General features: G+C 33.9%; 1 protein-coding gene across 1 annotated transcript; it reads left to right on the top strand.

Moving 5' to 3' along the window:
- The first annotated feature begins 8123 nt into the window (after positions 1 to 8123).
- On the top strand, positions 8124 to 11985 carry LOC145102390 (protein NLP2-like). Its single transcript, XM_079039776.1, has 6 exons — positions 8124 to 8258; positions 8515 to 9420; positions 9619 to 9666; positions 9748 to 10663; positions 10929 to 11290; positions 11384 to 11985. The coding sequence occupies exons 2-6, from the start codon at positions 8755 to 8757 to the stop codon at positions 11759 to 11761; spliced, it is 2370 nt and encodes a 789-aa protein (XP_078895902.1). The 5' UTR covers positions 8124 to 8258; positions 8515 to 8754; the 3' UTR covers positions 11762 to 11985.
- Positions 11986 to 15671: the final 3686 nt, after the last annotated feature.

A 15671-nucleotide genomic window follows, 5' to 3' on the forward strand; every position in this document is an offset into this window, starting at 1 on the left:
CAAACATTGTCATTTAAATACTTATGAAACTCACCAGCTTAAATGCTGATCTACTCTTTCAAAATTACTTGTATGCCCCAGGGAATCAGTAATTTCAGGTATCATTATGCTTTTGATGAAGGGATGCTGCGGCGCCAGTTTAATCTCGTATTTTTGACATCATATTGTAATTGGTTTTGAACATGTAACTTTTGACAAATGTAAACTTTCAATTATATATATGATGGTTGTATTGCTTTCTTTACTATGTATTCATTTGTTACGTTACCACATGAAGTCATCCGCCCCCGAACGTTTCCGTCGTTCAGGTTTGGGGTGTGACATGTAAGATTAGAAAGCTTAATGCAAGAAGGATGTTCAAAGTAATGTACTTTGAATTTGAGACTTCGTTTCCATGGAATTGATCTCCATTGGAATGCTCTATAATGTCTGTTGACAAGTCTTTGTCACTTTGTGCATAGTCATTACAAGAGGATCAATGCATATAAGTTTAGAATCTAACAGATTTTGTTAAATGGTAGGAATTTGGAATTCTTACATTTACGATAAAGATTTGGGATAATAAAATGAGCATCATTGGAATCATGTTCAATTGATCTATTTCACAAAGTAAAGATCATAGATAAACATAGTGTGTATACTTGTTGTATAGCATGACTAGTGTTCAGAAAACATATTTTACATGCTTGGAGCATGGGACGACTATTGTTTTAATTCAAGTATAAAGTTGATTATTTGAAACATTATACAATGAATAATGAGTAATCAATATGGTGTTTAAATAAAAGGTGTTGTATTTACTCTCAAAGGTGCTTGGGACCATAGAGGATTAGTATTATTCTTGTGTTTCACTTTGCATGTTCTGACTTCCAGAATAACTAGGTTATTCTTTCCGAATGACTAAGTTATTCAAACCATCAACAGTCGATAATACGTTGGAAGTAGGTATCAAGTTAAGACTATCATGAATCACGTTTGTAGGTGTCCAAGGTAGTGGACATAGTAAGAGTTACTATAACATTCATGAGTACTCCTGGAATAGGGATTCGAGTATTGGATTCAACCCACGCTCATTTGAATCACTTCATGGATTTTATCATGAGTGATCATGAGACGATAATATCTTATACTCTTCAAACCTAGAGATATGAGTTGTTACTATGATATGGTTGTACATTGATTGCAAGAAAACGCATTCGGTAACTTGATGTTATAAAACGTGCCTTTGTGTATGATTCAACAAGTAGTAGAACAAGCCATATGAGTCGAAGTTTATCCATTCCTTTTACCTTCGGGATAAAAACGATATATGTAGGACCCTCGATCATTTGGTGATGACAAACGTAAGTGCTCGGCCGGGCCTTGTCTAATTTGATTTGTTCAATTAGTCAGTCATCATAAATCAGAAATCGGGAAACAACCAATGGACAGAGAGAATGATTATAATCCATGTCTCGGTCTATATGATATCTAGAATGGAGGAATATATGATCCCTTATCTAATGGACATGTCATTTGATTTATTCAGAGTTTGATAGCGGCTTTAAGCGCTACGATTGCTAGTCGGGATCTTGGAGTCATACTTGAATAATAGTTTTAGACTTATCCAAGTGGGAGACTGTTGGATTAGGTGTCTAAGCCCATAACTATTATTGGTATGTATTCGACCTGAGAGTAGCATGGTCCATTTGGGTTGCATATCATCAGGACAATTTGTTAGGATTGACTTTTGGTAAAAGGTTATTTATGGTTTATTAATATATTATAAGTAATAATATATTAATATGAAATCATATGTTTTCATTAGTATTGATCAAGAATTAATTTAGTGGTCAAAAGAGACTAATTAAATCTATGGGGACTAATTATGATAATTAGTTATATTTATATGTGTTGGGCATAGGATCCATGTTGGACCAAGTTTATGTATGGATACATAAAGAGTTGGGCCACATGAACCATGGATCATAAAACCTATGGGTATGGATTTGGGTTATATCCATGACCCTAGAAATTCCACATATAAATAGATACTTCATTGACCAAAATCGCCACTTGTATCTTCTTGGAGTTCATGGTGTCTTTTATGTGCATGGAATTCTCTCTCAAGGTCATCCTTTGTCCATGGTGTGTTGTGATTCCATTTGAGGCTTCCACACTATTGGGGCTAAGCTCTTTAAGGCCAAATACACCAAGAATTCAAGCTCCATCAAAAGGTATGTCATGCTAACTAGTATATTATATTTTTATGTTAAATGCATGCTAGTTGTAAGATTAATACCTTGGAAACCATTTGCATGTATAATTAGTGAAAACATAGATCCAAGGTATTTAGGGTTGTATGTGCACCATAGGATGTTGTAGTATACCAAAACCGAACAATAATATAGTTAATCTATTTAATTATCAACAATTAACTTCATTACCCATCCTCGTTATTCTAATATATACATGTAATCTCTTTCACGGACCTCTCCTAAGGATCATCACCTACATCACATTATAATTATCGCTAAGCACCTCTCCTAGGGTTCATCACATATTCCTATATATTCATCGGCAGGGTCTTTTCCTAAGGATCATCGCCTACGTCGCATAGACAGTACTATTTCAGGGATTTCTCTCCCCCCCCAATACGTGTCAATAAGGGGGTTTAGAGGATCATCACATGAATACGTCGTTCGTATATTGCTTAAACTCGTAATGCATTACTTATAGGTTGTGAACCTACTAATGTTCCACTAGATTGTTTAGAATAGTTTGTCGCCACCATCCATACTATGATAGATGAAATTTCCTAATCATCTCTCATCTCGCATCACCCACATATCATTATTTATTTATCATCACATATAACTACCCACTACATATTTATATATGTAAAATACTTATATGATTAAATCGATTAAATATCATCTCATATATTTTTATGTAACACATAACATTTTCGGCACGGATAATAAGAATATCAAACATGTAATTATCTAGATACTTCATATCTATGTGTGGGATGAAAATAACTATGCACTCACTTGATAAAGTAGACAACTAACGTTTTTTACAACGCTTTGTTTTGTACTTTGAAAAGATCTAGACACATAAAGCACTAAGCCTTAGTCTAGTTTTGTAATCCTCATGACTAGTAATTATAGTCTAGATTCCTCACTAATCCCAATGTCTACATCAAAATCTATCAAGTAAGGATTAAATAGGCATGACAGTTTGGAGGCAAGATCATTTCGGCATAATAGCTTTTCTAAAATCCAACAACCAAGCCAACATGACCCTTATTGACACCTCTCCCGTATGTAGATCAATCCGTATTTGGAATTACTGATGAATTTTATTTATAGGTTCATAATAACAACTTATGACTATGAATATAAGTTACATTGAAAACAGAAGAGTGTAGCATAACTTATAGAGGTTCTTGATGAAAATCAGAATCTAAGTGGGAAGAATACTAACTTGGGAACTCGTATTCGAAGGTTAGAAGTAACTAAGTATTCAGCGGTGTCGTAGGGCTTCATCGTAGGCCAAAAACTCAAAAAAATGGGTATATAGGAGTGAGATTTGAGAGAGAGAGAGAGAGGCATACCCGTGTTAGCTACTTATATATATATATATATATATATATATATATATATATATATATATATATATATATATATGTATATATATATATATATACATATATATATATATACTTTTGAAATGCATACCCATGCATGGTATAGGGGTGTGGCACATACAAGGGTCATGTTGGCTCCATGGGCTTCTGCTACGTGTCGTGTCGCTGTTCGCCCACCTCGCGTCCTTTTAGAATGTGAAACGTGTCCTATTCCTATGGAGCCATGTGTTAAGTTTTTATGGAGCCACGTCGACATGACTCTCGGAGAGTTCGGCCGCCTGACATTGCAACGTGGCACTCTCTCGTGGTGCCACGTCATCGCGCGTGTCGTGCAGGATTTTTTAGATTTTCAAAATGGCATAATTTCTTCTTACAAGCTCTGTTTTTGACGTTCTTTATAACTCCTACATACGGACTTCGTTCGTGATGTTTGCTATATCGCCAGATTCCTATTAACGAGATCTTCAATTATTGTTATTTTGTCTAATAACCTACCATTGGAGAATTCGATTTTTTTGGCCGCACTGCTGCGTTGAAACATCGAAATATCACAACTTCCTTTTACAAAGTCAGATTTGGACGTTCTCTATATGCATGCTCTCAGTTTAACGTCTACTACAAATTTCTTTTAGATCTCTTAGGCTAAAAAGTAATTTACAAAAAAATCACTTTTTACGATACGCAGTCATGCCGGTTTAATCGCGAAACTTCAAAGAAACATAACTTTTTCATACGAAGTCAGATTTTAGCGTTCTTTATATGTATGGAATCCTTATCACATATACTTTAACTTGGTTAAGATTATATATCCTAAATAATATTCTGTAAAAATATCATTTGTATAGGTTTTTCTATTTAATTGACTAGCCCGAATCTGCGGAGTTTAGAACATGATTATAATCAATGAAGAAATGAAAGTACAATGTTTTTTTTTCTTGTGTTTGTCCTCTAAACAAGGTTTATAAGCACATACAACTATAGCATCGTTAGAGTGTGATCCAGGTCTATGACATCCGTCTCCGACAAACCAGGGTTCAGATTTCAAAGAAGAGCATGTGATTGACACATCACAAAGATTATCACAAAGATCGTCACAAGATTCCAAAAAAAAAAAGATACACGATCTAGCCAAAAAAAAAGGATGACAGTCTCACCAGAAGATGAAGGTGACGGAAAAAGGCATCACCATGGTTGGTGGAAATGAGGTTGTGGGCCCTTGTTATTTCAAGACAAAATTTCATGAATTGTCCTTATAAATTTTTGTGAAAGACGATTTTGCCCTCAAATGCTTTGCAAATGTTCTAACTTAACATATTAAAATAGATGATGTTAACAATAAAGATTGTTTATGAAAAGTTTTAAAACGACAGTGAGAGGCAAAACATATAAGAGATTAAACTTGACTTTCTAAAAACACTACGGAACCATTTATGAAGATTTGTGTGTTTTTTGTAATACAAAATTGCAAAAATGGTCCCTGTGGTTTGTCAATTTCTGTGGGTAAGGTTCAAAAAAAAATTATTAGCAAAAAAGGTCCCTATTTGATGGTTTTGTTGCGGTTTTGGTCCCAATCTCGTTAAGTTTAACAGCATGGCTGTTAACTTTTGGCAAATGATGGATTTACCCCTGAGACCATTTCTGCAGTTTTATTTTTTTACCAAACTACAAGGACCAATTATGCAATTTTTCTTTTTCATTTTAATAAATTATTATATATTAATTATTTTAATTACTTTTTTCTTTTTAACTTTTTTTTCTTGTTGTATTATTTTTTATTGGATTATTATATATTAATAAATATTATTTTTAATATATTATATTTATATATTAATAAGTATTACTTTTTTATTATTAACTTTTTTAATTATTTTTTTTAAATTTCTTCTTTATTGCATTAATTATTTTTTATTGGATTATTATATATTAATAAATATTATTTTTAACATATAATATTTATCTATTAGTAAGTATTGCTTTTTTGGATTATTAAATTCATTTAGTTATTTTTTTTTTTATTTTTTTATTTCGTTTATTCTTTTGATTGTATTATTATATATTAATAAATATTATTTTTAACATATTATAATTATATATTAATAAATATTACTTTTTTATTTTTATTTTTTTAATTGATTTTTTTAATTTCTTCTTTATTGTATTAATTCTTTTTTATTGGATTATTATATATTAACAAATATTATTTTTAGCATATAATATTTATCTATTAGTAAGTGTTACTATAACACCTGATTCTTGGTATGCCTATTATTCAAGTATTTTGTGTCTTTCCCTGGGACTCGATGAGTTGGTGGCCCAACTCGTGGAGTAGAGTCGTGACCCGCGGACAGTTTAAGTGACCTATTCGACGAGTCAAGAGACTGACTCGGCGAGTAGGTGCTGGTTGAGTGAAACCCTAAATCTGAGGGTTTGCATCTTATTTAAGCACCTTATCTCAGCATCCATCACCCTTATCACTCCTAGAAAGCTGTGTATGGAAACCCTAGCCATTTTTGTGTGTTCTAAGGCCATTTTGGTGCATTTGGTGGTTTGTGAAGCTTGAAGAAGAAGAAGAAGCTTGAGAGTTCGAGTTGGGTCTTAGAGATTCAGAGATCTAGTTCCATTTTCAGCACAATCAAGGTAAAATGCCCCTGTCTTGGTCTTCTATATGTGTATTCATCCTTAGACTTAGGTTTTGGGCATATTTAGGGTTTTCTAAGCCATTATTCGGATTTGTGGAGTATCATAAGAGGTCTTGACTTCAGATCTGAGTCATTGGAAGGGTCTCATGGCATAAAGGTGCCAACTTTATGGCCATGAGAGCCCCATGCATCTTGTAGAGCACTTTTTATGGCTTTTTGAGCCAAAACCCCCATGGATGTACACCAAGTTTGGAGCTTTACGTATGAAATGGACATTAGGGGGTCAGATCTATGGCTTTGTGGTGTTAAGGCCCATTAAAATCGACTGTATAGTGTTGGTCATGGATGCACTCGACGAGTTGTTCTTGGGACTCGGCGAGTCGCAGTGTAATGACCACCAAATCCTTTCTGCGGACGGACCAGTTGTTAGGGAGGAAAGTCCCTTAGATCGAGGGTTTTCAAACCACCATAGCCACTATAGGTGGTGACAAAGTTGTAGAACTCGTTATGTGGTACTCGTTCGGCAGACCGCCGAGTAGCGATTCATGTAGAAATATTTTTAGGGAAATTATATATGTAAAAATCATAAGTTTATTGAAATAAATAACAAATTTAGATATATGTGAATACATAAAAACTAAAATACACATGATGATCTCACTCCGTGAATAATTATTGAACTTATATATTTATATATATAGTAACAGGGTTGGAGACGGCCCAATAGTGGTTTGTTGTGATTGAGTAATGGTGGTGGTATTGTCCAAAATATGTTATCTTCCAAATATTTAAAATAAATTAGAGAATGTGGGGTAGGTATGATTTTTTGGTATTTTTATTTGAAACAATAAAGAAAGAAATTAAAAAAATAATAAAAACAATTAAAAAAATATTATTTATTATAAATAAAAATAATAATTTAAATTAATAATCCAATAAAAAGAACTAATGCAATAAAAAATTAAACAAAATTAATAATCCAATAAAGTAACACTTACTAATATATAAATATTATATGCTAAAAACAGTATTTGTTTAATATATAATAATCCAATAAAAAAGAATTAATGCAATAAAGAAGAAATTAAAAAATTAATAATAAAAAATGTAATATATATATATATATATATAATATTAAAAATAATATTTAATAATATATAATAATTCAATCGAAACAAATAACGAAATAAAAAAATTTATAAAATTTAATTAAATAAATTTAATAATCCAATAAAGTAACACTTACTAATAGATAAATATAATATTATATGTTTAAAATAATATATATTAATATATAATAATCCAACAAAAAAGAATTAATGCGAAATTCAAAAAAAAATTATTAAAAAAATTAATAATAAAAATTTAATATTTATTAATATATGAATATAATATATTAGAAATAATATTTATTAATTTATAATAATCCAATAAAAATTATACAATAAGTAAAAAGTTAAAAAGAAAAAAATAATTCAATTATTTAATAATTCAATAAAATGAAAAAGTAAAATTGCATAATTGGTCCTTGTAGTTTGGTCAAAAGATAAAACTGCAGAAATAATCCTATGGGTAAATCTGTCATTTTCCAAAAGTTAACAGCAATGTTGTTAAACTTAACGAAATAGGGACCAAAAACACAACAAAACCATTTAGGGACCATTTTTGCTAATAAACTTTTTTTTGGACCTTACTCACAAAAATTGACAAACCACAGGGACATTTTTGCAATTTTGTCTTTTTGTAATTATTTATTATATTTAACACACTTGTATTTAACAACAGACATTTTAATCTGTTCGGTATTATTAAATGGCAAGGGTGTGTGGAGATTCTTTCCTTCCTCTATAAAACCCAGCAGAAGCGGAAACTTGTGTATGTCTAACACATCTCAGGATCAGTGTCTTAGCGGATTTCACTTTCTGATATCAAAAGTCTATCTGATTCAATTCATCTTTCTGAGTCTCCCCTCTTCACTCAATTCTCAAGTAAGTTGCCCCTTTTGCTTTTCGTCTTTATGTAAAATTTGCTTTTTTTTTTTTTTTTTTTTTTTTTTTTTTTTTTCTCTTTCGACTTTTTTTTTTTGGGTTTTTTAGTTATATGAATCTGTTTGTTACATTATATCAAACAGGTTTTGGGCTTTACATGTTGTATTGCTTAGTTTCTATGAATTGTTTTTTTTTTCTTTGGATTTTTTTTTATTATTTTCGAAAAAAATTCTGAGTTGTGCTTGTAAATATGCAGTTCTTCCCAAAGAATAATGTTTGTGAGACACGGACACATCTGGTTTTTTAAGAAAGACGATAAGAGTTCCTGGAAGTTGCTATTTTTGTTTTACATATACGTCAACCTTCTTCACTCCGATCCCTGAATCCTTTTTTGTCAGCTGTTGAACGCCGGAAACACTAAATCATCTTTTTTATATTTTACTTGCATTTGCCACCATTTTAGTTGTTATAGATTGAAGAAGAAAGAAATTTTTTTATGGACGATCATACCACCATGTTTGGATCCATCAAAGAAAACAACCTTGATTTCGGTAGTCCAAATCTGTCTTCTTCAACCCTTTTGGATTACTCACCTTCTTACTTTAGTTCCACAGACGTATTCATGGGATGTTTTAATCCAATCGTTTCCCCAGAAGAAACAGATATGAACCCTCTTGATGATTTTCCAGAAGTCTTTGATAATCGATTGATTCAAGCCTTTGAAAATCTGTACCAAGGTCGCGCAGTGTTCACAGACCTTCTTGTTCAACTATGGCTTCCAGTAATTAGACATGGGAAACGAGTCCTAACCACAGAGAACAAATCATTCATAATTAACTCAGATAACATAAACCTCTCAAACTATCGAGAGGTTTCCAAGAACTACCGATTTTCAGTTGAGTATGATTCTAATGATATGATCGGTTTCCCTAGCCATGTTTTCATGAAGAAGTTTCCCACATGCACTCCAGATCTTCGATTTCTTGCAGAAGGGGATGACCCACGTGTGATTTATTCTAAAAAACTCAACCTTTGTGGGTGTCTCAACCTCCCTGTGTTTGAATTAGATGGTGAAACTTGCTTGGGTGTTGTTGAGGTGGTGACAACTTCCCAGAAAATCAACCTCCGGGATGAATTCGAAAACATTTGTAAAGCTCTTGAGGTCTCTTTCTATTTTCTTTTCTATAGAGGTTTCTGTGTTTGTGGCTCGATCGTGTTAGGTTTACTTGATTTACATCATGTTTTTACTCTCTATGACTCAAAACACCCTTTATATGTATCAATGGTGATTTTTATTTTTTTTATTAAAGGAGTTGACTTCTTAATTGGTTCATCTTTCTGATATTACTTTTGCTTGCAGGCTGTTGATCTAAGGAGTTCGGAATTCTTGATCCATCCAAAGCAAAAGGTATGAATGCATTAAAAAACTCATCAATGAAAATACATTTAACTCTTTTCTGATATATTTTTTTATGTTTCTGTTTATCAGGATTTCATTGAACCATACGATGCTGTACTTTCGGAGATTCAAGATGTTTTGAGAAGCATATGCAATACTCTAAATTTGCCATTGGCTCAAACATGGGGCCGATGTGAAGGCAGATCCGGACCCATTTCCGTGATCGAATCCGCTTCGTATGTGTTCGATCCGGAGATTTTAGGGTTCTTTGAGGCGACCTCCAGCCAGCAGCTTGTATCTGGAGAAGGTATTGCTGGTAAAGCGTTGGGTACAAACCAACCTTGCTTTACTGACATTAATGATTTTTGTAGGACTGATTATCCGATAAGTTCTTATTATGGGCTGAATGCTGCCATGGCAATACGTCTCCGTAGCACCTACACGGGTCCCACCGATTTCATCCTCGAGTTTTTTCTCCCCCGCAATTGCAAACGAGATGATGAACAAAAACAGATTGGAACCTCGATAATTACGATGATAAAACAAATTTCTTGGAGCTTGCATTTGATAAACGCTGAAGAACTAATGAAAGACATGAAAACCCGTGATGAATCTTGGATATCCGATATGGTGGAAGCGCGGGAGAAGGGCGAAACGGTCATTTTGTCAATGGGATGTCATAAGGAAGATCGAGAAGAAGAAACAAATACCCGACATGAATCTTGGATAGCGGATATGATGAAAGCCAGGGAGAGAGGTGAAAATATCATTTTATCCATGGGGTGTCACAAGGAAGAACCGGAAGAAGAGTTTCAGGTGATAAACCAATTTTATAATGGACTCGAAAATCAAAGTTTTCTCGAGTGGGGAACTAGAAACGGATCAAAAGGCCAATCAAAACGGTCAAGCATTAAGAATCGGGTGAAGACAGAGAGGAACATAAGTTTGCAAGATCTCCAACAATACTTTCCGGGGAGTCTTAAGGATGCTGCTAAGAGCATTGGGGGTTAGATATTTTCATACTTTCATATTTTGGTTTTTTATTACGAAAACCACTTCAACACTTATCATTTATCAACTTAACTATTTTCTATAGTCGTCAAACAATTCTACTTTTTTGACGGTTAAAAAAACCATTTCCTCCGTTACCTAGTTTTCAAAAGGTGAAGTTAGTTGGACGACTACATCAAAAATTGTGAAAATGGGTTGTGTTTTTGTATATTTCACCCAAAAATCTTTAATCATTCCCTAAATTTCCTCATTGTTTTCAGTGTGCCCGACTACATTAAAACGAATATGCAGACAGCACGGAATCATGAGATGGCCATCTCGAAAGATCAAGAAAGTAAGCCATTCTTTAAAGAAACTCCAACTCGTTATCGACTCCGTTCAAGGTGCTGAGGGGATGATCAAACTCGGATCATTCTATACCAATTTCCCGGACCTAAACTCCCCGATTTCACTTACACCTAAACCAAAAGTTAACAATCGGATCAACCTTTTAAAAAAATCCCAAACACCATCCAATTCTTCATCTTCTTGTAGTCGCGATTCAAGTAGTTCATCAGGAAACAACTTTCCCATGCATACCAAAAACGAAAACGCTCACGGGTCGCAAAAGAGAAAGTTATCCGTAAGCAGTTTTTGATGGATAATACACTTCAATAACATAATTTTAAGTATATATACTAAAATTTGTTTTCATTATTTTATTATGTGAAAACAGAGCTACAACAACATTAACGACTTGCTGTCAACACCAAAAGACAAACTAGTTGACGATCATCGGTTTATGGAGGCTATCCCACCAACACTGAATGATGAAGGAATTTTTAGAGTAAAAGCTACTTACGGTGACGAGAAAATCCGGTTCCGTATGTCAAAAAATTGGGGTTTCATGGATTTGCATCAAGAGATTTCGAAGCGGTTTAATATATATGATATGGGAAATATTAGGATTGAGTATATAGATGATGACTCGGAATGGGTACTTTTGGCATGTGATGATGACATTGAGGAATGCATGGATTTGCATACATCTATCAACAATAAAACGATTAAACTTGTTGTTCACCGGTCTACCCACCCATCATTCATGTGGTAGTTTTTGCAGTTGGGTAGTAATTTATGTACTCCATTAGCTGCTGGGACCTTACGGTTGTTTTAGTATAAAGTTCAAAATTTGCTCCTTGGTAGTTAAAGGTGTTAATCTGTTTGTTTGATGCTCTATCTCTCAATAAATATTGAGATCGTAACGAGTAGAGGATTTGAATTTGTATCTAAAGAGAGTTTGGGAATTTACGATAATTAAGTATTTGACTTTTTTGAGTGTACGGTTTTCATTATACATACTTATGTTCATTGGTTTTTGCATATCTTATGGTTAAAACCCATTGGCATGACATTGCTTATGGTAATGGGTGCATGTGAGTTCGTTTCAAATGTTGACTTTCGAGTAAACATGTAGGGAATTTGAGGATAGTATTAATATTACTATTTTATGTTTAGATCTTGATATGAAATGATATTTATGAAAATTATGGAGTTCTTAAAGCCAATACAACGTGATCAGTGAAGAATTTTCTCCATGTTGATAATAGAGTCATATTCTTATTGAAAGAAAGAAATTACAAGTGTTCTTGATAGAAAAGCTTAAGAGTTACAAACAATAACATGAAGAATAAATACTAGCTAAGAACCAAACCTTAATGGATTAAAGGTTAAAGAGCCCATAAACATATGGGCTAACATCCCCCCTCAAACTCACAATGCCACAACAATAACGAAAGCAATATGGTTCCGAGCTATAAGTGATGACAGATGAATTGACAATCAATCTCAATGTGCTTCGTCCGCTCATGGAAAACAGAATTCTTCGCAATTTGTATCGCACTTTTGTTATCACAATGCATGGAAGCAGTTGAAGATCAGTGAACCCCAATATATGTAAGAAATCACCGTAACCAGATAATCTCGCATGTAGTCACAGTCATAACACGATACTCAGCCTCTGTGGAAGATCTAGATACAACTTCTTGTTTCTTGTTCTTCCATGAAATAAGAGACTCTCCAAGAAACACATAAAACCTGGTGGTGGATTTATGATCAGGACGATCACCATCCCAATCAACATCATTATAGAGACATAACTCAAGAGAAAACGTTCAGGGAAAACAAGAAGGTTAGAAACTGAGTGTCATGAAGATATCTCAGAATACATAGTACATTTCCCCAATGAACAGAGGTAGGAGCAATAACAAACTGACTGACAATACGCACATCATGAGCAACATCCGGACGAGTAACTGTGAGATGAACCAAACTTCCCACAACAGTCCGGTAAAGATTTAGATCGGACAAAGGAACACCACCGATAGGAGAGTACTGTGCATTGGTTTAAGAGGACTATCTACACTCCAATTGTCAGAGAGGCCTGCCCATGAAAATAAGTTATATATATATATATATATATATATATATATATATATATATATATATATATATATATATATATATAGTCTGATAAAGAAGATACTCAATACCCAAGAAATAATGCAACAAGCTCAAATCATTCATAACAAATCGATGAGCTCGATAATGCTTCAAAGACTTAATACCACCATGGTCATCACCAGTAATAATCATGTCATCCATATATAAGGACAAAAATACATTCGTCCTACACTCGTGTATCTAATAAACAAAGCCGAATCATGATCACTTTTGACAAATCTAAGAGTGGTAATCATTACTGAGAATTTCTCAAATCAAGCATGAGGTTCTTGCTTGACACCATACAAAGCTTTGTGAAGCCGAAAAACCTCACCCGGTTGGTGCTGAATTCCTGGGGGAGGAAACATATAAACCTCCTCTTGGAGGTCACCATTCAAAAAGGCATTTTTGACATCCAATTGAAAGATTTTCCATTGTCAAACGGATGCAACCACAATCATAGTATGTACTATCTTCATCTTTTCCATTGGGGAAAAGGTTTCCTCATAGTCGAACCCGTACTGTTGGGAATACTCTTTTTCTACAAGTTTGGGCTTGTACCGCTCAATAGACCCATCAAATTTTGTTTTTATCTTGTACACCCAACGACAACCAATCGTATGTTTCCTAGGAGGAAGGGAAATCAAATCCCATGTATGAGTCTAATAAAGATTCGTGCATTCCTCAACTATAACTTTATTCCAAAGAGGATGCAATACAACTTCTCTATACGATTCAGGTTCAAACATATGGTGGATGATGACTATAAATTAAAGAAATGATCTTAAGTATGTTGAGTAAGCAAATTCTGGAAGCTTGGTGGACTTGATAATACGAGTAGACCTCCTGAGGGGTGGTGGAGGTGGGTCTTCAATCTCAACAGTCGACAGGACAAACTTAGGAATAAGAGGAGTCAAGGAACTTTCTAAAGAAGTGGGTGTGTCATGAACTGGTGGATTAGGCAACATAGAAGAATCTCGAGCCTCTATATCCTCATTAAAAGGATCAATATATACAGAAGATCTAACTTCGTTACATTATGGGTTGTAGCAGGAATCGAGTATAAATGATTAAGTTCCAAAAAGGTGACATGTAGGGAAACATATCACTTCTGAATCACAGGATCATAAGAACGATATCCTTTCCGTCCAACACCATACCCCAAGAATCCACAAAAATAACAGATTTCGACCCCAACCTGTTCCTTTCAACATAAGGACGAAGAACAAAACAAGTACATCCAAAGACTTATAGAGCAGTGTAGTCTGGTAGGTGACCATATAACTTCTCAAAAGGAGATATTCTTGAATTCATTATAGTTGGGATATCATCAATCACATAAAAAACAGTTAAGACTAGTTCTCCCCAAAAAGCACTAGAACTCTGCGCACACAAGAACAATGAGCAAGCTATCTCAATAATATGATGGTGTTTCCGTTTTGCCACACCGTTTTGCTTAGGAGTATCAATAAACAATAACTAGTGTATGGTACCATCTAACCAACTAACTAAGAAAAATCATTAGATGTATATTCACCCCTAAGTCACACATGAAGCACTTTATCACAGCTGAATGTTATGTTTTAACACCAGCTCTAAAATTGTTGTAACTGACAAGGAAATTAGATCTACATTTCATAAGATAAACCCAGGTATAACACATATAATCATCAATAAAAGATGGAACATAGGTCGACCCACCCTTTGTGGATACTGGTCTAGGACCCCACACATCAGAATGGATAATATCAAAAGGAGCAATAGAACAAGACATAGTTTTATTGAAAGGTAAAGCAAATAATTTTGCCAATTTACAACCACTACAATCAGAAATATCACAAGTGTTTAAATGACCCAAAACACCATTAGATACTAGAAAATTCAAACATGATACAAATACATGTCCCGCACGAGAATGCCAAAGATAAAACTGAGATGACAAAGGACTCAAACGAAAAAAAGAAAAAGAAAAATCAATGCTCGAGGCAGCAACAACAAACACTTTGATAACCTCTAAGACTTAAACTTCTCCCACCCTACGACCGATCCCAATCACCTTATGAATGCCTTGGTCCTATATAACACATACGGGACCAGAAAAGAACACCTAGTTACCAGACTTACATAATTGGCTGACTAAGGCAAGATTCAAAGTGAGTTTGGGAATTTAATAAACATACTGAAGAGACATATGAGGGATAGAAACAAACCCAACACCCTCAACTATCATAGATGTATCACTAGTAGACATAACAAAGATAGATGACATGCATGAAAAAGAAGTAAATGATGACAAATAAGGAGACATGTAATAGGTTGCACCATAATTTAAAATCGACAAATTTTAAGGTATACATGAGGTACCAGATGAAGTAGGACCAGAATGAGACATAGATGTAAACATGGAAGTAGGATTGGATGCTAAATACTATCTAAAAATCTCAAAAACCTTGGGATCTAACATAGAAGGTTTCAGGTTGTTAACTGACTTAGTGTCAACTTTTGGAGCAACAACAACATTA

This window comes from Lactuca serriola, chromosome 4 (assembly GCF_051521515.1).
Source record: "Lactuca serriola cultivar US96UC23 chromosome 4, Lser_US96UC23_V15, whole genome shotgun sequence".
Taxonomy (NCBI): domain Eukaryota; kingdom Viridiplantae; phylum Streptophyta; class Magnoliopsida; order Asterales; family Asteraceae; genus Lactuca; species Lactuca serriola.

Bases quoted from the DNA above. Each gene is read 5' to 3' on its own strand.
- LOC145102390 (XM_079039776.1), top strand. From the start codon at position 8,755: ATGGACGATCATACCACCATGTTTGGATCCATCAAAGAAAACAACCTT. The intron at 9,667-9,747 runs GTATGAATGCAT...TCTGTTTATCAG, and splicing joins TGATCCATCCAAAGCAAAAG to GATTTCATTGAACCATACGA. The intron at 10,664-10,928 runs GTTAGATATTTT...CATTGTTTTCAG, and splicing joins TGCTGCTAAGAGCATTGGGG to TGTGCCCGACTACATTAAAA.